General features: G+C 46.4%; 2 protein-coding genes across 2 annotated transcripts; one reads left to right on the top strand and one right to left on the bottom strand.

The window, feature by feature from the left end:
* The first annotated feature begins 1,583 nt into the window (after positions 1-1,583).
* On the top strand, positions 1,584-12,624 carry TDRD10 (tudor domain containing 10). Its single transcript, XM_070951481.1, has 12 exons — positions 1,584-1,680; positions 3,153-3,251; positions 4,276-4,331; positions 5,427-5,497; positions 6,222-6,372; positions 7,157-7,199; positions 7,433-7,493; positions 7,800-7,947; positions 8,894-9,039; positions 10,000-10,154; positions 11,339-11,409; positions 12,365-12,624. Exons 1-12 carry the CDS (start codon positions 1,584-1,586, stop codon positions 12,398-12,400), a joined length of 1,134 nt encoding a protein of 377 aa, XP_070807582.1. The 3' UTR covers positions 12,401-12,624.
* A 1,979-nt stretch (positions 12,625-14,603) lies between these two features.
* On the bottom strand, positions 14,604-22,899 carry UBE2Q1 (ubiquitin conjugating enzyme E2 Q1). The gene is made up of 12 exons (XM_070951458.1): positions 22,816-22,899; positions 22,583-22,687; positions 22,281-22,331; positions 20,761-20,901; positions 20,222-20,306; positions 20,048-20,108; positions 19,582-19,672; positions 19,431-19,489; positions 18,442-18,490; positions 18,253-18,348; positions 16,671-16,737; positions 14,604-15,324 (listed from the first exon to the last, which is right to left on the bottom strand). The coding sequence occupies exons 2-12, from the start codon at positions 22,610-22,612 to the stop codon at positions 15,293-15,295; spliced, it is 762 nt and encodes a 253-aa protein (XP_070807559.1). The 5' UTR covers positions 22,613-22,687; positions 22,816-22,899; the 3' UTR covers positions 14,604-15,292.
* Between the last annotated feature and the right edge of the window lie 1,375 nt (positions 22,900-24,274).

Below are 24,274 nucleotides of genomic sequence, written 5' to 3' on the forward strand. Positions count from 1 at the left end.
CCTGAACCCCGTTTTTCCAAGCCAGTGAACCCCTGATTTTAAATCCTGGGGTGGGGGCTTTTTTCTCCCCGGGGTTTAGAGGGCAAACAAGGGGGAGTTTGCTTTCCCCCTACCCAAAATAGAGATGCATCAGGATAACCCACCCACCCACCCAAAACTCGGGGGTTCTCCAAAGCAGAGATGGGAGAAGGGCTCCAAATTGGGGGCTGTCCCCCCCAGGCCTTCCTCTCTCCCCCCCCCCAAATCCTCTTTCCCCAGCCCAGGGGTGGGAGAAGACCTCCCTCCCCTTTTCCAGTTGCAATTTACTTGCACCCCCCACCCCCCCGGCGCGCGCAATCCGGTGCAAAGAGTTGGCTTTGGCTTCGCGCAACTTTGCGAGCGCTGCTCTGGCTCGCGCAAGGAGGGAGGGAGGGAGGGAGGAGGGAGGGGGCGGCATCCCCCCGCCCAGATCCGGAGGGCGGGGTGTGAGGGGGCGGGGGCTTGGATGAGGCGGGGGCGCGCACAGATGGGAAGCGCGGGGGCGCGCGGGGGCTGCGCCAAACCCGCGCAGGCTGCTGAAAGTAGCAAGAGGAAACTTTGTAAACTAACAAGATAAAAACAAAAACAAAACTTGAGCCAAATTAATTCTTATTTGTTGTCTTTCCAGGCTATCAAATTGGATGCAACTGTTTCAATGGTATCCATCCATCCATCTATCTATCTATCTAACTATCTTCTATTGCTAACTATATCTATCATTCTATTTTCTATCTATTGCTAACCGTATCTATCTATCTATCTATCTATCATCTATCATCTATCTATCTATCTATCTATCTATTGCTAACTATCTATTTATATCTATTTTCTATCTATTGCTAACTCTATCTTCTATCTTGCTAACTCTATTTTCTATCTATTGCTAACTATATATATCTATCATTCTATTTTCTATCTATTGCTAACTCATCTAACTTCTATCTATTGCTAACTATATCTATTTTCCATCTATCTATCGCTAACTCTATCTATTTATATCTATTTTTTATCTATTGCTAACTCTTATCTTCTATCTATTGCTATCTATCTTCTATATTGCTAACTATTCTCTATCTATTGCTAACTATATCTATCATTCTATTTTCTATCTATTGCTAACTCTAACTTCTATCTATCTATTGCTAACTATATCTATTTTCCATCTATCTATCTATCTATCTATCTATCTATCTATCTATCTATCTATCTATCTATCTATCATCTATCTATCTATCTATTTTCTATCTATTGCTAACTATATCTATTTTCTATCTATCTTCTATATTGCTAACTTTATCTATTTTCTATTGTTAACTCTATCTAACTTCTATCTAACTATTGCTAACTCTATCTATTCATATCAATCATATCATTCTCTCTCTCTCTCTCTAGTTAAAAATGCCCACAGACACACACGTGTATTCCAGCTTCTTACCTATCTAATGCATAAAGAGGTACGCCCATGCATCTACTCCGGATCCACTCCGAATTAAAGCCTCTCCCTCCTCCTCACCCTCCCCCCATTGAGAGCCTGAGTGGGGCGGGGGAAAGGAAGGCGGGGCGCGATGCGCGCCGGCGCAAAACCCGCGCAGCGCCTGGATATCCTGGTGGGAGTCCCGCGCGCGTTTGCTCCGGATTCGCGCCTCTTTGCCTTCTGCCCAGGTGAGCCATCCGGGAGGGAGCCCCTTCCTCCTTTTGCAGGCCTTCTTTGCAACGCCTGCATCTTTCCCATCCCTGCTTTTTCCAACACCCCAAAATGCCCCCCTCCTCTAATATTATATATATATTGTGTAATATAGCATTATAAAAGTATTATTATTTTAGGGTGTCGTGCTGGATCCTGCAAAGTCACCGGAGCGAGATGTGAGTAGGAAGGACAGAATATTTTAAATAATAATCCTTGTTCAGGATTCCGTTGCAAGTTCACCCATTTTGCACGCTTCCCTTGCACACTTGTGAGTTTTATTTAAAAGAAAACTACCCTGCAAAATCTGGCATGGGTGCCTAATACTCTATCTATCTATCTATCTTACTTTACTTTTCTTTTTACTTTACTTTTTACTTTACTTTACTTTTCTTTTTACTTTACTTTACACTTTTCTTTTCTTTTCTTTTCTTTTCTTTTCTTTTCTTTTCTTTTCTTCTTTTCTTTTCTTTTCTTTTCTTTTCTTTTCTTTTCTTTTCTTTTCTTTTCTTTTCTTCTTTTCTTTTTTTCTTTTATTAGACTTCTATACCGCCCTTCTCCCGAAGGACTCAGGGCAGTGTACAGCCATATTAAAACACATAAAATTTACAAAATTTAAAAACTATTAAAATCAAATATACAAAAATTTGGCCCACAAATTAAAAACTAACATACACCCATTAAAATTCATATTCATATTAGGCCATATTATCTATCTATCTATCCATATCTATCCATCCATATCTATCTATCTATCCCTATCTATCTATCTATCCATATCTATCTATCTATCTATCTATCTATCTATCTATCTATCTATCTATCTATCTATCCATATCTATCCATCCATATCTATCTATCCATATCTATCTATCCATACATATCTATCTATCTATCTATCTATCCATATCTATCCATATCTATCTATCCATCCATATCTATCTATCTATCTATCTATCTATCTATCTATCCATCCATATCTATCTATCTATCTATCTATCTATCTATCTATCTATCTATCTATCTATCTATCCATATCTATCTATCCATCCATATCTATCTATCTATCTATCTATCTATCTATCTATCTATCTATCTATCTATCTATATCTATCCATCCATATCTATCTATCTATCTATCTATCTATCTATCTATCTATCTATCCATATCTATCTATCCATCCATATCTATCTATCTATCTATCTATCTATCTATCTATCTATCTATCTATCTATCCATATCTATCTATCCATATCTATCTATCCATCCATATCTATCTATCTATCTATCTATCTATCTATCTATCTATCTATCTATCTATCTGTGAGGGTCAACCCAGTTCAGGTTTTAACCAGGTTTTAAGGTTGAGTTTCTCAAGTTAGCCAAGGCTGAGGGTTTACGCAAACGGAAAACGAGGTTTGCAAAAAAGTGGCAGTTATTCAATCCTAGTTTGTTCTAATCTGGTTTGTAGGTTAAGACCCGGCCAGGAAAACCCCTGTTCACCAGGCTCTAAGAAGCTGGTTAAGGCGAATCCCTTGAAACATTCGGGTGAGTTTAAAAGAGTCGATTGAATGTGTGAATTAGGCGTGCAATGAAGCTTCTGCTCAGGGGTTTTGCACGCGGAGAGTTAAAAAGCGTGAAAAATTAAGTGGGGGGCAGAATTTTTATCATTTATGGGTTTCAAGCAATGTCCCCCGTTGGAAGGAAGGAGAGGGAGGGAGGGAGGAAGGGAGGGAGGGAGGAGGGAATGGAAGACAGGGAGGGAGGCAGAAGGGAAGGAGGAAAGAAAGGGAGGAGGAAGGAAGGAATGGGAGGGAGGGAGGAGGAAAGAAGAAAGGGAGGGAGGCAGAAGGGAAGGAGGAAAGAAAGGGAGGAGGAAGAAAGGAAGGAGAGGGAGTGAGGAGGGAATGGAAGAGAGGGAGGGACGGAGGAGGAAAGAAGAAAGGGAGGGAGGCAGAAGGAAGGGAGGGAGGAAGAAGGAAGGAAGAGAGGGAAGGAGGCAGAAGGGAAGGAGGAAAGAAAGGGAGGAGGAAGGAAGGAATGAGAGGGAGGGAGGAGGAAAGAAGAAAGGGAGGGAGGCAGAAGGGAGGGAGGGAGGAGGAAAGAAGGAAGGAGGGAAGGAGGCGGAAGGGAGGGAGAAGGAAGGAAGGAAGGAAGAGGAGCGGGATGGAAGAGGGAAAGGAAAAGGGAGGGAGGGAGAAGGGAGGGAGGGAGGAGGAAAGAAGGAAGGAGTGGAAGGAAGGAGGGAAGGAGGCAGAAGGGCGGGAGAAGGAAGGAAGAGGAGAGGGATGGAAGAGGGAAAGGAAAAGGGAGGGAGGTAGAAGGGAGGGAGGGAGGAGGAAAGAAGGAGTGGGAGGGAGGAAGAGAGGAGTGGAAAGAAGGGGAGTGGAAGAAAGAAAGGAGTGGAAGGGAGGAGAGGAAGGAAGGAAGGAGAAGGGAGGGAGGAATGGAAAGGAGGAGAAAGGAAGGAGTGAAAGGGAGGGAGGGAGGGAGGAAGGAAAGGCTTTTTCCTGCTATATTGTCTTTTTTTCATATTTTACTGGGTCTTCCTAACCAAAATTTGCTTTTTCAGGGCTTTTAAAAAAGAAGGAAATCTTTGTTGGAAATCTCCCCTTGGATATCAAAGAGGTGAGTTTTCTCAATTTGTTTATTTTATGCCCAGACGCCACAAACCCACATATGCCATAGATCTGTTACGTATGTGGCATACAGTTAGTCCTTGAGTTATGGCCACAACAGAGGTCAGAATCTGAAGCAAGAGAGGATTGTAAGTGAAATTAAAAAGTCTTTATAAAAATACTTTTGATGTTACAATGACTCGGGGCTTTTATTGTTTTTTTAGCCCAAACTCTCAAATAATTTAATCACCATCCAGAGTCCTTTCTTGAGAGGGTTCATGTGGACTAGTAACATGAAATATAAACATAAAGAAATAAAATTTTGCTGCATATCAAATATCCGTCGCAGCTGTGGGATAAAACCGTCGCAGACCATCGAAAATGGATCAGTTATTATTAGCCCATGTCAAAGTGCAGAGTTCCAGTCACAAATTATGACTAAAATCTGATAAAAACAATTTAAAATGGAATTGGAATAAAATACGATTTAAAATGGAATTTGAATAAAACACGATTTAAAATGAAATTGGATAAAACGCGATTTAAAATAGAATTGGAATAAAACACGATTTGAAATGAAATTGGAATAAAACACGATTTAAAATGGAATTTGAATAAAACACGATTTGAAATGAAATTGGAATAAAACACGATTTAAAATGGAATTGGAATAAAACACGATTTAAAATGGAATTGGAATAAAACACGATTTAAAATAGAATTGGAATAAAACACGATTTGAAATGAAATTGGAATAAAACACAATTTAAAATGAAATTGGAATAAAACACGATTTAAAATGAAATTGGAATAAAACACGATTTAAAATGAAATTGGAATCAAATACAGTAATTTAATAGATAAATAAAATATGATATGATAAGTTTGGGATGATAGTCAGCCTTTTTTGTCTCAAAAAAATCTTCTTTATAAAACCCAAATCGTCTAGAAACTTTTCTCTCTAATAATTCCAATTGAGGAATCTTTAATTTTAATTTTTTTCCCAGACCCAAACAATCGGATTTTTTTTTTCCTCCTTCCCCTTGTAAAAAGTTTTTAATCTATATTTCCTGAATTTCTTTTTACTTTATTATTTCTTCATTAGGAAGAAATTGCCTTCTTATTCAAGGATTTTGGGATCAAATCTTTGAGGAAACACAATAATTCTTTTAAAAGGTAGGCCGGCGTTTCTATTTTTTTTAAAAAAAAAAAAATCCTCAAAATTTTGAATTATTTTGAGGGCAGCCAGAATTTACGTCGCTAAGCAAGAGACGTTGTTGAGCGAATCGGGCCTGACTGGACAACCATTCGAAGCAACAAAGGCCCAGAAAAAAGTGACGTAGATTCCATCCTTGCACTTACGACCATTGTGGCGTCCCGACAGTCACGTGATCAAAATCCAAGCACTGGGCATGTATTTATGACGGTTGCGGCATCCCGGGATGACGTGATCCAGTTTGCGACCTTCCCAGCCGGCTTCGAGCGAGGGGAGAAGCTAGATTCGCTTCACGACCAATGATTCGCTTAACGACTGCAGCCATTTGCTTAACAATCGTGGCGAAATTTGGACACGGCTCTTTTATCAACCCCCTTGCTTTAGCAACATAAATTCCATTCCTATTGCTGTCATAAACTCGAGGGCGATCTGTCTTCGTTTATCTTCCTTCCCTGCTTGTCACAACAACCCTGCGAGGTAGGCCAGGGAGCTAAAGAACGAGCTGGTTTTCCAAGGAAACTTAGTCAGGGCTTCTCTCTCAGATGTCCTTTGGTAGTTCAAGAGGGGCTGGGGACGATGGGCATTGGGGATGATGGTGGCTATTGTCTGGGGTCTTTATTAAGGGCGTCCAGTGGGGAAAAAAAATATTTGTTTAAATTTCTGCATTTTCTTTTCCCTCCGTAGTTTTGCATTTCTGGAGTTGACGGCCCCCGAAGCTGCAAAACTAGCAGTAAAGCTTATGAACGGGCAGCTCCTGAAAGGCCGACCGATGTCCGTCGCGTTCATGGAAAACAGGAAAATTCACGAGGTTCTGAAAACCAGCACTCCGATGCCGGTATAAACCACGATTCATGGTTTATCCATATCACAGCCAGCATGCTTACATGGGAAGTGTGTGTCCCTCTCCTCAAAACTCACAAAGACCTTTAGAGCTCACTTTCCCCCCACTAGCTGATTCTCGGAGTCTTCAGATTTAAAGAAAGTCCTCGACTTACGACAGTTCATTTAGTGACCCAAATTTTTCACATTTACTGTGGGCTCCATTTGTGGTCATAAATTGACCACAATTTTAACAGTGAACGGTTAAATTTTAATATTAACAGAAGGGGGAGGGAAATCCATAATAGAGATCTGTTATATTTTTATTTTTTATTTTTTTTTATAGGTTTTGGTTCACGCATTTAAATTTAAATTGTTTTATAAAGCCAAAACAATTCCTTTGCAATTTTGGGCTCAGTTTCCCTGCTGTAGTTCTGGGGGAGTGGGATGCTAATTCAAGCTTGTTTCAAGTTCTTGCCCCGAATGATGGTTTGTTTAATTGTAGTTTGCTGCACCAGTCATGATGGTGGGGCCTGCTATGTTAAACATAGTTATGTTACTGCTTTTTAATTTTGGGGCCAAATTTATATATATCTTTTTAAATTGTTTTAATGTTTGTATTTATGTTTTTTACTTTGGCTGTATACCGCCCTGAGTCCTTCAGGAGAAGGGCGGTCTATAAATTTGATAATTAATTAATTAATTAATTAATTAATTAATTAATTAATTCTATTTAAGCTATTTCGATCTGGATTTATTCCCTTACAAATGTCTTTTTTTTTTTTTTTTTGCTTTTGTAGGATTTGGAAGTGATCCCCGCCAGAGAATGTGGATTTACCAACGGTACAAGATCTTGTTCTATTGTTATTTTTTTTTTTTAAAAAAAAAAAAATTGATCCTGGTAAAAGGAAGGCAGCCTCGTACCCAATTTGTAATTAATTTATTTTTTCTAATGCTGTTTTAAGAAAATCTGGCCTAGGGGCAGGAACTTGATTTTCTTGATTGCGATTTACGTGGATGTTTAGCCTTGCTGGCATCAAGGCTATCAGATTTGTGTTTTTTTAACCTCCCCAAAGGTGCCACCCACATCTCCCCTGTAAATCAGAGAGCCTGCTATGCTGTCCCCATGGAAATGAGGTAGGAGGTGGAGAAAATGTGTGTGTGTGGAGGGGGTTTCCTCCTCGGATGCTACTAGTGGTTGGAGTGATAATTATGAATTTGGCGACAGGTTTCGGCCCGATGGATTTGTTGTGTTAATTCAATATTTTGCACTGAGTAGCCCGTTTGCCACGTCCCTGACTCGTTTTCCTGGTTTCTCATAAGTCCCTTTTGCTCCGGACTCTTTCAAAAGCTTCTATGCGATCCCGAGTCACGGCCAGAGGGGGTTCTTCTAGATGACCTCTCTTTCCTTCTCCCTCGGCTTCTCGCTTTGTTTCCTTTTAGAAGTTCGTTTCTGTTCCACGTGCTGAATGGCTGCTTCGGAGATGCCAAGTGGCTCCGTTCCGTGGTCGGCGTGGCAGGGGAGGTGGGGCTTCTGGTGACGGACACGCTTCCGCTGATGCCGTACTTCTGGGCCATCGTCCTTAACGAGGTTTGCCGTGACCAGGATTCGACTCCGGAATTCCCAGGCTGAGGGCTTCCCCTTCTGTAGATTGTGACAGTGGCGCTGGTTTTAAGCCTCATGAGGGCTAGGAACTTGATTGCTGGGGAGCAGTGGCTCCGTTTCCAAGCCTCATGAGGGCTAGAAACTTGATTCGTGCCGCCGGGGAGCAATGGCGCCATTTCCAAGCCTCATGAGGGCTAGAAACTTGATTCGTGCCGCCGGGGAGCAGTGGCTCCGTTTCCAAGCCTCATGAGGGCTAGAAGCTTGATTTGTGCTGCGGAGGAGCAGTGGCACTGTTCCTAAGTCTCATAAGAGCTAGAAACTCGATTCTTGCCGATGGGGAGCAGTGGCACCATTTCTAAGCCTCATGAGGGCTAGAAACTTGATTCGTGGCACCGTTTCTAAGCCTCATGAGGGCTAGAAACTCAATTCGTGCCGCCAAGGAGCAGTGCCACCATTTCTAAGCCTCATGAGGGCTAGAAACTCGATTCGTGCCGCTGGAGAGCAGTGGCGCCGTTTCTAAGCCTCACGAGGGCTAGAAACTTGATTTGTGGCACCGTTTCTAAGCCTCACGAGGGCTAGAAACTCAATTCTTGCCTCTGGGGAGCAGTGGCTCAGTTTCCAAGCCTCATGAGGGCTAGAAACTCGATTCATGCCGCCGGGGAGCAGTGGCACCGTTTCTAAGCCTCATGAGGGCTAGAAACTTGATTTGTGGCACCGTTTCTAAGCCTCACGAGGGCTAGAAACTCAATTCGTGCCGCCAAGGAGCAGTGCCACCATTTCTAAGCCTCATGAGGGCTAGAAACTCGATTTGTGCCGCTGGGGAGCAGTGGCACCGTTTCTAAGCCTCACGAGGACTAGAAACTTGATTTGTGCCTCTAGGGAGCAGTTTGCTGATTTAGAGGCTGCAGTCCTTGGTCTCTTGATCATGCAGGAATGCTACAAATCCATGGAGAAGCTCTTCAAGGCTTTAGCTGAGGCCGAGGCCGGCTTGCCCTTCCTGGCCAAACAGGAAGTGCAGAGGGGCGCCCGGTGCCTGGCCCAGTGCGACATCGGGGACGAGGGCAGCGCCTGGAACAGGTGAGGGGCTCCCTGCCCTCTTTGGGGATCAGCCAGAGGGAGGGAGGGAAGGAAAAATAGAAAAGGAAAGGAGGAAGGAAGGAAAAGGAGGGAAGGAAGGAAGGAAGGAAGGAAGGAAAAGGCAGGGAGAGGGAAGAAGGGAGTGAGGAAGGAAGGAAAAAATAGAGGAGGGAGAGAAGGAAGGAAAACTGGAAGGAAGGAAAAATAGAAAAGGAAAGGAGGAAGGAAGGAAGGAAGAAAAAGGCAGGGAGAGGGAAGAAGGAAGCGAGGAAGGAAGGAAAAAATAGAGGAGGGAGGGAAGGAAGGAAAACTGGAAGGAAGGAAAAATAGAAAAGGAAAGGAGGAAGAAAGGAAAAGGAAGGAAGGAAGAAAAAGAGGCAGGGAGAGGGAAGAAGGGAGCGAGGAAGGTAGGAAAAAATAGAGGAGGGAGAGAAGGAAGGAAAAATGGAAGGAAAAATAGAAAAGGAAAGGAGGAAGAAAGGAAGGAAAGAAGGAAGAAAAAGAGGCAGGGAGCGAGGGAGGAAGGAAAAAATAGAAGGGAGGGAGGAAGAAAAAGGGAAGGAAGGAAGAAAAAGGCAGGGAGAGGGAAGAAGGGAGACGAAGGAAGGAAAAAAATAGAAGAGGGAAGGAAGGAAGAAAGGAAAAGAAAAAGGCAGGGAGAGAGGGAAAAAGGGACCAAGCAAACAAGGAAAGAAAAAAAATAGAAGAGGAAGGAAGCAAAAGAAAAATGGAAGGAATGAAAAGAAGAGAGGGGTCAGAGAAAAAAAGGAAGGAAGGAAGGAAGGAAGGAAGAAAGAAAGAAAGAAAGAAAGAAAGAAAGAAAGAAAGAAAGAAAGAAAGAAAGAAAGAAAGAAAGAAAGAAAGAAAGAAAGAAAGAAAGAAAGAAAGAAAGAAAGAAAGAAAGAAAGGAACTGAGACATTTGTTTGCCTCTCTCTCTCTAAACCCCCCCCCCTCCCCAGGTGCTGGGTGCTGGACCCGCTGGGCGACCTGGCCGTGGTCTTCTTTGTGGACTTCGGCCGCTGCGCCAGCCTCCCCCTGAACTCGCTACGGAAGCTGGACGCGGAGCAGTTCTGGGAAATTCGTCCTTTGGCTCAGCCCTTCATGCTGGAGGAAGGTAAGGCTGGCAGATACCTGGCTGGCTGGGGGATTCTGGGAGTTGGAGTCCACCCCTCTTAAAGCATGCTGGCTGGGGAATTCTGGGAGTGGAAGCCCACCCCTCTTAAAGCATGCTGGCTGGGGGATTCTGGGAGTTGAAGTTCACCCCTCTTAAAGCATGCTGGCTGGGGGATTCTGGGAGTTGAGGTCCACCCCTCTTAAAGCATGCTGGCTGGGGGACTCTGGGAGTTGAAGTCCACTTCTCTTAAATCATGCTGGCTGGGGGACTCTGGGAGTCGAAGCCCACCCCTCTTAAAGCATGCTGGCTGGGGGATTCTGGGAGTTGAAGTCCATCCCTCTTAAAGCATGCTGGCTGGGGGATTCTGGGAGTTGAAGTCCATCCCTCTTAAAGCATGCTGGCTGGGGGATTCTGGGAGTTGAGGTCCACCCCTCTTAAAGCATGCTGGCTGGGGGATTCTGGGAGTTGAAGTTCACCCCTCTTAAAGCATGCTGGCTGGGGGATTCTGGGAGTTGAAGTTCACCCCTCTTAAATCATGCTGGCTGGGGGATTCTGGGAGTTGAAGTCCATTTCTCTTAAAGCATGCTGGCTGGGGGATTCTGGGAGTTGAAGTCCACTTCTCTTAAATCATGCTGGCTGGGGGATTCTGGGAGTTGAAGTCCATCCCTCTTAAAGCATGCTGGCTGGGGGATTCTGGGAGTTGAGGTCCACCCCTCTTAAAGCATGCTGGCTGGGGGATTCTGGGAGTTGAAGTTCACCCCTCTTAAAGCATGCTGGCTGGGGGATTCTGGGAGATGAAGTCCACCCATCTTAAAGCATGCTGGCTGGGGCATTCTGGGAGTCAAAGCCCACCCCTCTTAAAGCATGCTGGCTGGGGGATTCTGGGAGTGGAAGCCCACCCCTCTTAAAGCATGCTGGCTGGGGGATTCTGGGAGTTGGAGTCCATCCCTCTTAAAGCATGCTGGCTGGGGGATTCTGGGAGTTGAAGTCCACCCGTCTTAAAGCATGCTGGCTGGGGGACTCTGGGAGTTGAAGTCCATTTCTCTTAAATCATGCTGGCTGGGGGATTCTGGGAGTCGAAGTCCACCCATAATTGTGCTTATTAGCAGCTTTGAGAAATGGGATAAAATGTTCCTTTTTTGGATGAAACAATTTAAAGAGGATTTTCTTTCTGGGTTTTGCAGGAGTTTTCCCCCCGCAGGTCATCCGAAGGCAAATCCTGGAAGGAACATTGAAAGGACCTTCTCAATGGGAGGTAAACAGGGGAAGAAATATATATATTTATTTTTGTTTTCACCCGGAAAACTAAATCTCGTTTAGAACTCCGATTTTGATGATCCAAGAAGTCATTTCTGGATGAAATAAAATAGATGTACCTTTAAAGAAATTGCTTCTTTGTGTTGGCCTGAACCAAGCCAACTCTAGACTTGCTACGGCCCCATAAACCAGGATTGCAAACAAGCCAGGATTTTCAGATTAGAAATCCTGGCTTGTTTTAATGAAGCAAACCAGAACGGCGTTGAAGGAAACACCCAAAAAAAAAATACATTTCTGCTCATAGCCATCCAGTATCAAAGAAGCCGAAGTTTGAACTCTTGATAAGCTTCCTTCCGGAATCCTGGTTTGTCACTCACCGATCGACTGAATGAATCGAGTCGATCCCAACTCGATTCATTAAGAGTTCGGTTGGCTCCGAAAATCCAAAATCAAAAACCAGCGCAATTTCACAGACGGCCTCGTTGGCAATTTTTGCTGAAATCGGTTTTGCGGATTTTTGCAGCAATTCGGAAGTACAAACCATAGTTTCTTGGGCTTGCAAACACAACAATTGGCCGATTGTGGATTGTTTTGTGCATGTGTCAAAAAGGCTCAGTCAACCTGCAAAGAAAGCTTGCAAAACTTAAAAATGGCCCTAGGCAAATAATAACCATCGTGCAAGCAACTTAAAATTTTTTTCCCCCCAATCTTAATAAGGACCAGAAGCTTAAAATAATGTCAAAAGTCACATGAACAAAACACACAGCTGTACTATAACAATCCACATTCGGCTGAGTTTTCTTCGCCCCCAAGTTAAATATTCTATTTATGAAATATTAGCTGGGTGGGCACGACGCTCAGCCAGATGCAAATCAGGCGCACAACTGTGTGATGTAACACACAATATGTAAACAATTTAACAGGATTTTTTTTTTTTTAAACTTGTTTTACAGCCACACATTTTAAGGTTTGTCGTCAAAACAGACTAAGAAGTGGTGGACTTGTGAAGTTCCTCCCAACAAGCTTGAAGTACATCAAATTTTCTTGTGGGAAATGTTTAAAAGTTGGTTTAAATTTTTTGGGGGGGGATATTAATTTGGTTGCTTCGCTGAGGCCTTAAAACTTTGTGCTCGAAAAGGAAAAGAAAAAATGTTATTTTTCCTACTGCATTTTATGTCTTGGGAGAGAATTCTGCGGGATGTGTAAGCAGAAGGGGAGGGAAAAAATTACATAAATCTGTTATTTTGGCTCAGCCCTTCACTTGCAACCTTTGTTCTCTTTTGAGTTTGTTATTGCAGTTAATGGATTAAAATGCTAACTGGATCCAGAAATTGGCGTCTTCCTTTTCCCTTTGCATTATAAAAATACGCTTTTCAGCTCGGACTCCAGCAGTATTAAATCAGATTAAATTAAAAGAAAAATAAAGCTGGTTTTTTTTTTTTTTTTTGAACGTTTTGCTTTTCTCTCCTAGGGCAAATGGGGGTTATTTTAGGAGAAACTCGGCTCTTACTTGGAAAAAAAAATATTGAGCACATTTTTTACTCTGCTCTGAGGCCCGATTAATTTTTAATTCTGATATATACGCGATTATTTTGAATCTTATTAAAAAAAAATGCACTCGTCTGAACAGACTAGGCTAACTTCAAATCTGGAATTAGGTGTGAAATGCAGAATGCTAGAGAAGAATCAATCAATCCTATTTTGCTGTCTCTGGAAATAGATTTTTTGGGGGGATTAAGTTTCTAGTCCTCAAGAGTGCAAGATCAACCTTGACTCAAGGAAAGGTAGTTAAAGGGCTTGTCTTATTTTTCATGTCAAATTTTATCAACAGATGTATGCTCCGAGCGACAGCATCTTTTCATACGTAAGATGAAAGGCTCAACAAAACCGGATCCTTTTAAGAAAATGGATTAAATCTGGCGATTTCCCCAGATCCTCTCTGCTCGGGCAGATTAATGTGGCTCTAATTTATTTATTTTTTGGCCAGCATTTAATCTGCCTTTTTTGAAGGCTCAAGGTCTTCGCTAGCATTTCTGCAGGCTAGGATGGAAAAAAATCACAAAATTCTTGGCTGAGAAAAAACAATTACACCTTCTGCGTGGTTGAAACAGACCGGTGCCTATGCCTGTTTTGTTTGGAAAACGGATTTTCTAGCACCCACGAGATTCTCCTGGGTCTCCTTTTTTTCTGCAACTGCTTCTCGGATTGCCGGACCGGGGATTTGAACCGAGGAATCGTAAGCAACCCGGAGTAAATTTTGACCTGGTTTTTGCTTTCCAATTTTTAACGCTAGGAATTTTAATTTCTCCGTTAATCTTGAGAAGGGCGTGCAAGTATTCCTCGCTTAACGACCGGCTGTTTCGCAATGGTTCCACATTATAACAAAAACCATCCCAAAAGGTACTTATAACCATGAAGTTACAACTTTCCTCTCTGGTCACAATTGCATTTTTCACCAGTTATCACTATTTTTCACCAATCTAGTCAAGCGACTGTTATTTGTGCCAATTTAACCCCCATCCGTCACAATCGATCCGCTTCACAACTCTGGTTTGTTTTAACAACCGCAAAGATTCACTTTATCATCCTCTTTTAACGACCCAATAAATCCCTTGCGGGGTGGAGTCTGGGCAACTGAATGGAGCTTAGCGGAGTGTTTTACTGGCCGGATGCCTTTCTTGTTGCCAGGGCGGAGTTTTGTCCAGCAGATAATATTCTCATTGTGCCCAGAAAGAGAGAGAAATATCTGCTTCTACCTAGGATCGAACTCAGTCTCCAGATTGTGATATGACTCCACCTCTAGGCCACCACAACACTCGACGACTGCAAAGACTCATTTTATGACCCTAGGAAAAACAGTCCCAAAAATAGTCAAGTGTCCCACTTAAGGACTGCAACCGCTCACCCTCCAAAATGCCAGGCTCCCCTTGGGAGTCATTAAACGAGGACCGCTTGTAAAACATGGGGGGGGAAATGCTCTTTGACAAGAATAATGCAGAGTTCTCTGCTGAAATTTGAAGCTTACATTATTTTGGCCAATTTTCTTCTTTTTTGTGCGACGGCCAAGAAACTGGAAGGTTGGGAGCCAAAAGGAGATTCATCGCTCAGGTTATTTTTCTGCGAGACCCCCCCCCGACCGCCATCCTCACCCCCCCTTTCCCCCCCCGGACAGAGGTACCGCCAGACCCCCCCTTGAAATTAACAAATGTAATTGTTCTCCAAAGATACATATTTTGTTTTTCCCCATAGACATCCATCATACACTGTAACCAAAAAAAAAAAGAGAGAAAAGAAATGAAAAAAAAAAAAGGAAGAAGGAAAGAAAGAAGGAAGGAAGGAAGGGGAAGCGGGTTGGGGAAAGGGGAGAAGAGGAGGAGGAAGGAGAGGGGGGGGGGGGAGAGAGAGAAAAAGCCGTGTACATGAAAAATAAAGAAAATAAATTAAATCCAGCGCTGAAGGAAGAGGCCGTATTTTTTTTTTTTTGTGGGTTTTCTCAGAACTGCAGCAGAAGGAAGTTTTCCGGCCAGAAGAAGAGGAGAAATTTCAAGGAGTTTTTCATTTTAGGTGAGTGGGGGTTTGTGTGTGTGTGTATTTTTCATTCTTTCCCCCCCCTCCCCGTTGAATAAGAGCGAGAGGGAGGGGGGGGCAGCCGATCGCCGGCCAGCGAGGGTCCGAGAGGGGGGGCTGCTCACGACGAGTGTTTATAAGAAGCCCGCCCCAAGGGCGATCGGAGCGGCTCTTCCGAAGAGCTGGCGAAGGAGTCCAAGGGAGAAAAAAACTGTCCTTCCACAGCGTCCAGCGAGGAGGAGGAGGAGGAGGAGGAGAAGGGGGGGTCCGGGTTGGGATGGGTTGATGGGGGTCCTGTTCCGTCGGCGCCGCGGCTAGCCGTCTTCCTTGGGGGGCGTGTACCAGCCTGGGAAGGGAGGGAGCAAACAAAACAAAAGAGTTTCAGGAAAGAGCCAGCCCAGGCCGCCATGGCCAGAGATGGAAGAGAAGAACGAGAGTCGGAAGGGACCTCGGAGATCTTCTAGTCCAACCCCCTGCTCAGGCAGGAAACCCCAGACTGTTTCGGACAAATGGTTATTCAGTCTCTTCTTGAAAACCCTCCAGGGATGGAGAAGAGAGGAAGGGAATGAGGGGAAGGAAGGAAGGAAGGAAGGAAGGAAGGAAGGAAGGAAGGAAGGAAGGAAGGAAGGAAGAAAGGAAGGAGATGGGAATGAGGGGAAGGAAGGAAGGAAGGAAGGAAGGAAGGAAGAAAGGAAGGAGATGGGAATGAGGGGAAGGAAGGAAGGAAGGAAGGAAGGAAGGAAGGAAGGAAGGAGATGGGAATGAGAAGGAAGGATGGAAGAAAGAAAGGAAGGAGATGGGAATGAGGAGAAGGAAGGAAGGAAGGAAGGAAGGAAGGAAGGAAGGAAGGAAGGAGATGGGAATGAGAAGGAAGGATGGAAGAAAGAAAGGAAGGAGATGGGAATGAGGGGAAGGAAGGAAGGAGATGGGAATGAGGAGAAGGAAGGAAGGAAGGAAGGAAGGAAGGAGATGGGAATGAGAAGGAAGGATGGAAGAAAGAAAGGGAGGAGATGGGAATGAGGAGAAGGAAGGAAGGAAGGAAGGAAGGATGGAGATGGGAATGAGGAGAAGGAAGGAAGGAAGGAGATGGGAATGAGGAGAAGGAAGGAAGGAAAGGAAGGAAGGAAAGAGAAAGAAAGGAAGGAAAGAAGGAAGGAAGGAAAGAAAGAAGGAAGGAAAGAAAGAAAGAAAGAGAGAAAGAAGGAAAGAAAGAGAAAGAAAGAAGGAAGGAAAGGAAGGAAGGAAAGAAAGAGAAAGAAAGAAGGAAGGAAAAAAAGAAAGAAGGAAAGGAAGGAAAGAAAGAAGGAAGGAAAGGAAGGAAGGAAAGAAGGAAGGAAAGAAAAAGAAGGAAGGAAAGGAAGGAAGGAAAGAAGGAAAGCAGAATAACAGAGTGTCGGAAGGGACCTCGGAGGTCTTCTAGTCCAACCCCCTGCTCAGGCAGGAAACCCCTCCACCCCTTCAGACAAATGGCTATCTAATCTCTTCCTAAAAAACTTCCAGTGTTGGGGCATCCACAACTTCTGGTGGCCAGTCGTTCCGCTGATCAATTGTTCTGTCAGCAAATTTCTGATTCAAATTTGAAGATTTGACACCACTAATGGGAGGGAGGGAGGGAGGGGGGGGAGTTTGGAGGCAGGCGGTCCTCGACGTACGCCCGTCCCCCGTGATAAGTTGTTCAAAGCCGGGCCTTACCGTTCTTCTCGTGGATCTGGACCAGGGATTTGTAGGACTGCTGGGCTCTTGTCAAGCTGTACTGGTTCTGCGGGGAAGAGAGACGGGAAAGAGAGTGAGACAACGCAGGGGCAGGCAACGGAGCCCACCTCGCAGGGTTGTTGTGATGGGGGGGAAGAGTTGGAGGCGGAGGAGGAAGCTGAGTTGGGTATGTTTGAGGCCTTGAGATATTAGTAAAAAATAAGGCAGAGAGAATTTCAAAAGCAAAGAACATGAACCTACTACAGACCAGGATTTGTTGGCTTGTGTCCATAGGTTTAATGCCTTATATTCTGAAAACAAGCCAGGTTGGCTGAGATCCGGGATGGTGGCTTTTAAGTGTTTGCTTTTTTCCTCGTGGTTCTCCCACTTGACCGGGGAAGGGAGGGAGGGAGGGAGGAACGAAGGAAAGGGAAGGAAGGAAATTGGAAAAGAAGGCAGGAGGGAGGAAGGAAATTGGGAAGGGAGGAAAGGAAGAAAATTGAGAAAAGACAGGAAGGAAGGAAGGAGAGAGAGGGAGGAAGGAAGGAAAGAAAGGAGAGGGAAGGAAGGAAATTGAGAAAGAAGGCAGGAGGGAGGAAGGAAATTGGGAAGGAAGGAAAGGAAGGAAGGAAATTGGAAAAGAAGGCAGGAGGGAGGAAGGAAATTGGGAAGGGAGGAAAGGAAGAAAATTGAGAAAAGACAGGAAGGAAGGAAGGAGAGAGAGGGAGGAAGGAAGGAAGGAAAGAAAGGAGAGGGAAGGAAGGAAATTGAGAAAGAAGGCAGGAGGGAGGAAGGAAATTGGGAAGGAAGGAAAGGAAGGAAGGAAATTGAGAAAAGACAGGAAGCAAGGAAGGAGAGAGGGATGGAGGGAAGGAAGGAAGCAAAGAAAGGAAAGGGAAGGAAGAAAATTGAGAAGGCGGGAAGGCAGGAGGAAATTGGAAAGGAAGGAATGAAAGAGGGGGAAAGGGAAGGAAGAAAATTGGGGAGGCAGGCAGGAAGAAGGAAAGGGGGGAGGGAGGGAGGAAGGAAAGGAAAAGACAGGAAGGGAGGAAGGAAGGAGAGAGGTACAGAGGGAGGAAGGAAGGAAAGAAAGGAGAGGGAAGGAAGAAAATTGAGAAAAGGAAGGAAGGGAGGAAGGAAAGGAAAAGACAGGAAGGGAGGAAGGAAGGAGAGGGGAACAGAGGGAGGAAGGAAGGAAAGAAAGGAGAGGGAAGGAAGAAAATTGAGAAAAGGAAGGAAGGGAGGAAGGAAGGAGAGAGGTACAGAGGGAGGGAGGAAGGAAAGAAAGGAGAGGGAAGGAAGAAAATTTGAGAAAGCAGGGTGAAAATTGAGAAGGAAGGAAAGAGGGGAAAGAAGAAAAAAAAATTTGAGAAAGGCAGAAGGGAGGGACGGAAAGAAGGAAGGAAGGAAGAAAATTGAGAAAAGGCAGGAAGGAAATTGGGAAGGAAGGAAAGGAAGAGCGGGGGAAAGGAAGGAAGAAAATTGAGAAAGAAGGCAGGAGAGAGGGATAGAAGGAAGGAAGGAAGGAAGGAAGGAAGGAAGGAAGGAAGGAAGGAAAGCCCCCCCCCCGCCTGTCACTCACTTTGTTTGCGCCAAACTGGACTCTGGCTTTGCCTTTGACCAGAGTGGCACTGATCTGCATGATGACCGATTCCACCGAGTAGGCACTGCTCCAGCCCTGCCCGGGAGAAAGTCAAGGGGGTCATTGTGGCCAGGAGCAGGTCGGTCCCCCCCACCCACCCCCGGCTGACCCCCATCCCTGCCCGCTCACCTGCTTGGTCAAAAGCTCCATGCAGATGGCTCCTCCCCCCAAGACGTACCTGGAGAGAGAGAGAGAGAGAGAGAGAGTGTTTGGAAGAGAGAGAGACAAGTCCAAGATTCCCAACCCGGAACTGTCCTGTGTTCGAATCCGGCGGATTTAAAGATTTAGGGGAAATGATCTATTGTTCCTACGCTGGTTGCAGAGACATGAGACTGAAGTTTTTATTTATTTGTATTTTTCTCACCCTTGGGTATTTGCTTATAAGTAACTCAAGGTGGAGAACGTCCCTCATACTCCGCCCTCCTCCTGTTTTCTGAACGACAACCCTGGGAGGTAGGCTGGGCTGAGAGGGGAACTGGCCTAAGCTCGCCCAGCTGGCTTTCATGGCTAAGGTGGGACTAGAACTCCCAGGCTCCTGGTGACTGGCCCAAAGTTCCCCAGTTGGCTTTCCTACTTTTAAGGTAGGACTAGAACTCTCCGTCTCCTGGTGATTGGCCCAAAGTCACCCAACTGGCTTTCATGCCTAAGGTGGGACTAGAACTCCCAGTCTCCTGGTGATTGGCCCAAAGTCACCCAGCCGGCTTTCCTACTTTTAAGGTAGGACTAGAACTCCCAGTCTCCTGGTGATTGGCCCAAAGTCACCCAACTGGCTTGCCTACTTTTAAGGTAGGACTAGAACTCCCAGTCTCCTGGTGATTGGCCCAAAGTCACCCAACTGGCTTGCCTACTTTTAAGGTAGGACTAGAACTCCCAGTCTCCTGGTGATTGGCCCAAAGTCACCCAACTGGCTTTCATGGCTAAGGTGGGACTAGAACTCCCAGTCTCCTGGTGATTGACCGAAAGTCCCCGAGGTTGGCTTTCCTACTTTTAAGGTGGGACTAGAACTCTCCATCTCCTAGTGAATGGGCGAAAGTCACCGAGCTGTCTTTCCTACCTAAGGGAGGACTAGAACTCCCAGTCCCCTTGTGATTGGCCCAAAGTCAACAGGAGAGACTCACCCTCCGGAGAGCACGGGAGACACCACTCTTACGAAGGGGGGGTCGAAGGGGAAGTTATCCTGCAAAGAGAAGGGCGAGAGGGGTGAACTTAAGCAAGGAGGGCTGCTGCTTCTCTTTGCGTCCGTCCGTCCGTCCCTCCGTCCAGACTGACCTTAAACGTGAAGTTGAGAAGAATGAAATCCACCCCTTCTTTCTCTTTCAGGATCTGCAGGTCACTGTGCAAGGCGCTGTCCTCGTCCACCCTGTGGGGGGGGGGGAGACACAAAAAAAAAGACACAAAAATTCGTTCCGGGGTCTGGGAAGCAACTGAAGTCATCTACGGGTCGTCCTCGGCTGACGACCAGAATTAAGCCCAACATTTCAGCTGCTAGAAAAGAGACATTTGTGGAGTGAGTTACTCTCTCAATTTTCATGAACGGTCACTAAGTGAACCACTGCTAAGTCAAGAACCACCTGGGACCTTTATTTACTCTGAATTTTCCAAACGGTCAGTAGATGAACCGCTGTTAAGTCGAGGACTTAATTTTCCGGGTTTTCTGCCACGGTTTTATCACTCGGTTCCATGCGGCGACGGACGGGCGTACGAAGCGAATAAATGAAGTGAAATAAGAACTTACTTCAGGAGTTTCACATTCCAGTCGTAGAGGCTGTCGTTCATGAGTTCAACTGCATAGTTTCCTGGGGAGGGGGCCAAAAAGAGAGAGCTTAAGGGGCAGGCTGAAAACGCCCCCTCCACCCCCCAAAAAAGTCCAAAGCGAGGAGATCCCCCCTCCTCTCCCCCGGAGACTCACCGCCTTTGAAACTTGCTGATCGGTAAATATCCCTGAGTTCCTTCATGAGCCGATCGGTGGCCTGCACGGAGCCCGACACTGCTCCCTGAGGGGGGGGGAGAAAGAGGAGGGGGCTGTGGATCGTCCCTATGGGGTCGATTGGGGGGGGTCTCCCAGAGGTCATTTAGTGGCCTCCCAGGGGCAGTTCGAGGAAGGAGTGGGGAGATTCGTGGAGTCCATTCGGGGTGTGTGTGAGTGCTCCCAGAGGTCATTTGGGGGCTCCCAGGAGCAGTTCAAGGAAGGAGCGGGGAGGGAGACTTGTGGGGTCGGTTTGGGGGTGCTCCCAGAGGTCATTTAGTGGCCTCCAAGGGTTAGTTGTTAAGTGGACCAATTTTAAGTCAATGTCAGTGCTGTTGAAACGGACATTAAGTGGTCGTAAGTCGTGCCACAGGGCAATAGGGAAGAGCCGGAACGCCCAAGACTGAGTCCTGCCTACTCCCTCCCTCCCTTCCCCCCAATTTCCCCCCCTCACCACCCTCCCCCCCCCAGGCGACACGTACATTTAAGTAATCTTGCCTCTGATTCTTTTTGATTTTCTCAAGAATAGCCAAGTTCTCCTTGCCGATCCCGTCATCCTCCGCCTTCTTCCCTTCCACCGGCTCTTCCTCCTTCATTTCGTAGTGGTCCAGCTCCTCCGTGTCCTGGGTGCGAGGATGAAGGGGGGAGAGAGAGAAAAGAGAGGGTGGGAGTCAGCCCTTCCGGTGGGTGGATGGGCTCAAAGTAGGCAGGGTTTTTATATATATTCCAAGCCTCCCCAGAGTCATCCTGGGGCAAGACTGATTGATAGGTAGACAGATGATAGACAGATTGATATAGATGATAGACATAGAGATATAGAGATATAGAGATATAGAGATATAGATAGATAGATAGACAGACAGACAGACAGAGCTATAGATTATATAGATAGATTAGATAGATAGATAGATAGATAGATAGATAGATAGATAGATAGATAGATAAAGATTAGATAGATATAGATTAGGAAAGATAGATGATAGACACACAGAGAGATTGGATAGATAGATAAACAGACAGACAGATTAGATATAGATTAGGAAAAAATGATAGAGAAGATAGAAGACAGACAGATATAGATTGATTAGATAGATAGATAGATAGATAGATAGATAGATAGATAGAGATAGATAGACAGACAGGCATATTAGATAGATATAGATTAGGAAAGAATGACAGAGAAAATAGATGAGACACACAGAGAGATATAGGTTGATTAGATAGATTAGATAGATAGATAGACAGACAGACAAGATAGATATAGATTAGGAAAAATGATAGAGAAGTTCGATAGATCAGTGGTCCCCAACCTTTTTATCGCCGCGGACCAATCAGCCTTTGATAATTTTACCGTGGCCCGCTGAGCGCGCGTAGGTGTGGGGGCTTTGGGCCACACGTGCGTACCTGCGCGGGGCTCTCTTCCCTGGAGCCTTTGCGCACGGCCCAGGAGCTTTTGCGCACGGCCCAGGAGCTTTTGCGCACGGCCCAGGAGCTTTTGCGCATGGCCCAGGAGCCTTTGCGCTGCAGCGTTCATTTCCCCCGGCCGCTGCGCGGCCCGGTGCCAGGTACTCCACGGCCCGGCACCGGTCCGCGGACCGGGGGTTGGGGACCACTGCGATAGATGATAGGCAGATATAGGCAGATTGATGTAGACAGACAGACAGACAGATATCTATAGATTAGGAAAGAATGATAGAGAAAATAGAGATAGATGATAGATAGAGATAAGATAGATAATAGATTAACCTTTATTATCACTTTTTTCTCTAAACACTCTGGCACACATTAAAAAAATGAAATTCTTAGGTCTGCTCTCAAAAGACAATAAATATATAGCCATAAACATACATCCACAGACCCCTACATATGCTATACAAATACAAATACACACACACAAAGGGCAGCTATAAGTTTACCAAGCAAATAAATAAAATACAAATAAATTTGGGGGCAACCCTTGAATCTCCTTGGAGGAGGGGGGGTCATAAAGGGAGCGGGGTACCTCGGGCATTTCCTCGTCTTCCTCTTCCGAAGACACTTCTTCCTGCGTATTCTGTGGAAAAACAGAAAGTTTAAGAGATGCAGCTGGAGGAGGGGATCCCCCTTCCAGCAGATCTCTTGAAGTTGATCTCCCAATGGAGATCCACAGACTCAAGCTCGGCCGCCAGGATCTCCCTGCCAATTCAGGGCCCCAAGGGACGATCGGCCAGGCCGTCCTCCGATTTATAGCCGCCATCGAGCCCAACATTCCCACCGCTAAGCGAGACCGTTAAAAGGACATTTTTTTGGGGGGGTGAGGCTCACCTGTTCAGCAGGTAAGGGCTGGTCCAGCATCTCCACATCTGGATGCTGAGGAAGGTTGTAGAGTTTGCAGAGGTCGGAAATGATGCGTTTCAGGTGCTGCAGGAGCTGCCGGATGGAGGGGGAGGGAGGGAGGTGGGGGTCAAAGCCAGCCCAGAGCCCCCCTCCTTCCCTGCCGGACTTGCAACTAGCCCCCTCCCCCAAATGCCACCCGCCTCCGCTGCCCGCTCGCTCACCAACGTGTTGCCCTTCTTTACGTCGGCCAGCCTTTCCAAGACCGCGGCCAGGTTGGGGTCGTCGGATTCCACCGACCAGATGGGGGGGACCGCCGGATAGGCCTCCTGGGGGGAGCAGAGGGGGGGGGGATCAGGTCCCAGGCCAAGGGAGGGGGGACGACAGGAGGAAGAGGATGCTGGGGGGGGGGCGTTGTGAGGGATGGGGAGGTGGGGGCTATAGGGAGATGGGAGGTGTAGTCCAAGAGAGGAGAGGGAGGGGATACTGGGATGGGGGTTGTAATTGAAAGGAGGAAGAGGGAGGGGAGGGGGTGCCAGGAGGGGAGGGGTAGTACGAGGGGATGGAGGCAGGTATGGGAAGTGTAGTCTAAGGGACAAGAGGATTTGAAGATGGGAGGTGTAGTACGAGGGGAGAGGAAGGAAGGGAGGCAGGTAGGTATGGGAAGTGTAGTCTAAGGGGCAAGAGAGAGGGAGGGGGTTTCCGGATGGGAGGGGTAGTCCAAGAGAGAGGAGGAGGAGATAGTGGGATGGGAAGTGTAGTCCAAGGGAGGAAGGGAAGAGATGATGGGATCCAAGGGAGGCGGTTTCAAATTGGGAGGTACAGCCCAAGAGAGAAGAGGAGGGATACTGGCATGGGACCTATGGTCCAAGAGAGGAGAGGGAAGAGATGATGGGACCTGTAGTCCAAGAGAGGAGAGGGAGGGGATGATGGGACAGGAGAGGGAGGGGATGATGGGACAGGAGAGGGAGGGGATGATGGGATGGGACCTGTAGTCCAAGAGAGGAGAGGGAGGGGATGATGGGACAGGAGAGGGAGGGGATGATGGGATGGGACCTGTAGTCCAAGAGGAGAGGGAGGGGATGATGGGACAGGAGAGGGAGGGGATGATGGGATGGGAACTGTAGTCCAAGAGAGGAGAGGGAGGGGATGATGGGACAGGAGAGGGAGGGGATGATGGGATGGGACCTGTAGTCCAAGAGAGGAGAGGGAGGGGATGATGGGACAGGAGAGGGAGGGGATGATGGGACAGGAGAGGGAGGGGATGATGGGATGGGACCTGTAGTCCAAGAGAGGAGAGGGAGGGGATGATGGGATGGGACCTGTAGTCCAAGAGGAGAGGGAGGGGATGATGGGACAGGAGAGGGAGGGGATGATGGGATGGGACCTGTAGTCCAAGAGAGGAGAGGGAGGGGATGATGGGATGGGACCTGTAGTCCAAGAGGAGAGGGAGGGGATGATGGGACAGGAGAGGGAGGGGATGATGGGATGGGACCTGTAGTCCAAGAGAGGAGAGGGAGGGGATGATGGGATGGGACCTGTAGTCCAAGAGGAGAGGGAGGGGATGATGGGACAGGAGAGGGAGGGGATGATGGGATGGGACCTGTAGTCCAAGAGAGGAGAGGGAGGGGATGATGGGATGGGACCTGTAGTCCAAGAGAGGAGAGGGAGGGGATGATGGGA

Source organism: Pituophis catenifer, unplaced genomic scaffold, assembly GCF_029215685.1.
Source record: "Pituophis catenifer annectens isolate HBS135680 unplaced genomic scaffold, rPitCat1.0.hap2 SCAF_10, whole genome shotgun sequence".
Classification (NCBI taxonomy): domain Eukaryota; kingdom Metazoa; phylum Chordata; class Lepidosauria; order Squamata; family Colubridae; genus Pituophis; species Pituophis catenifer.

Bases quoted from the DNA above. Each gene is read 5' to 3' on its own strand.
- TDRD10 (XM_070951481.1), top strand. From the start codon at position 1,584: ATGCGCGCCGGCGCAAAACCCGCGCAGCGCCTGGATATCCTGGTGGGA. The intron at 4,332-5,426 runs GTGAGTTTTCTC...TTTCTTCATTAG, and splicing joins TCCCCTTGGATATCAAAGAG to GAAGAAATTGCCTTCTTATT. The intron at 9,040-9,999 runs GTGAGGGGCTCC...CCCCCTCCCCAG, and splicing joins GAGGGCAGCGCCTGGAACAG to GTGCTGGGTGCTGGACCCGC.
- UBE2Q1 (XM_070951458.1), bottom strand. From the start codon at position 22,612: ATGCTGGACCAGCCCTTACCTGCTGAACAG. The intron at 22,332-22,582 runs GTGAGCCTCACC...GTTTTTCCACAG, and splicing joins AGCCCTTACCTGCTGAACAG to AATACGCAGGAAGAAGTGTC. The intron at 18,349-18,441 runs GTGAGCGGGCAG...TCTCCCGGGCAG, and splicing joins TGGAGCTTTTGACCAAGCAG to GGCTGGAGCAGTGCCTACTC.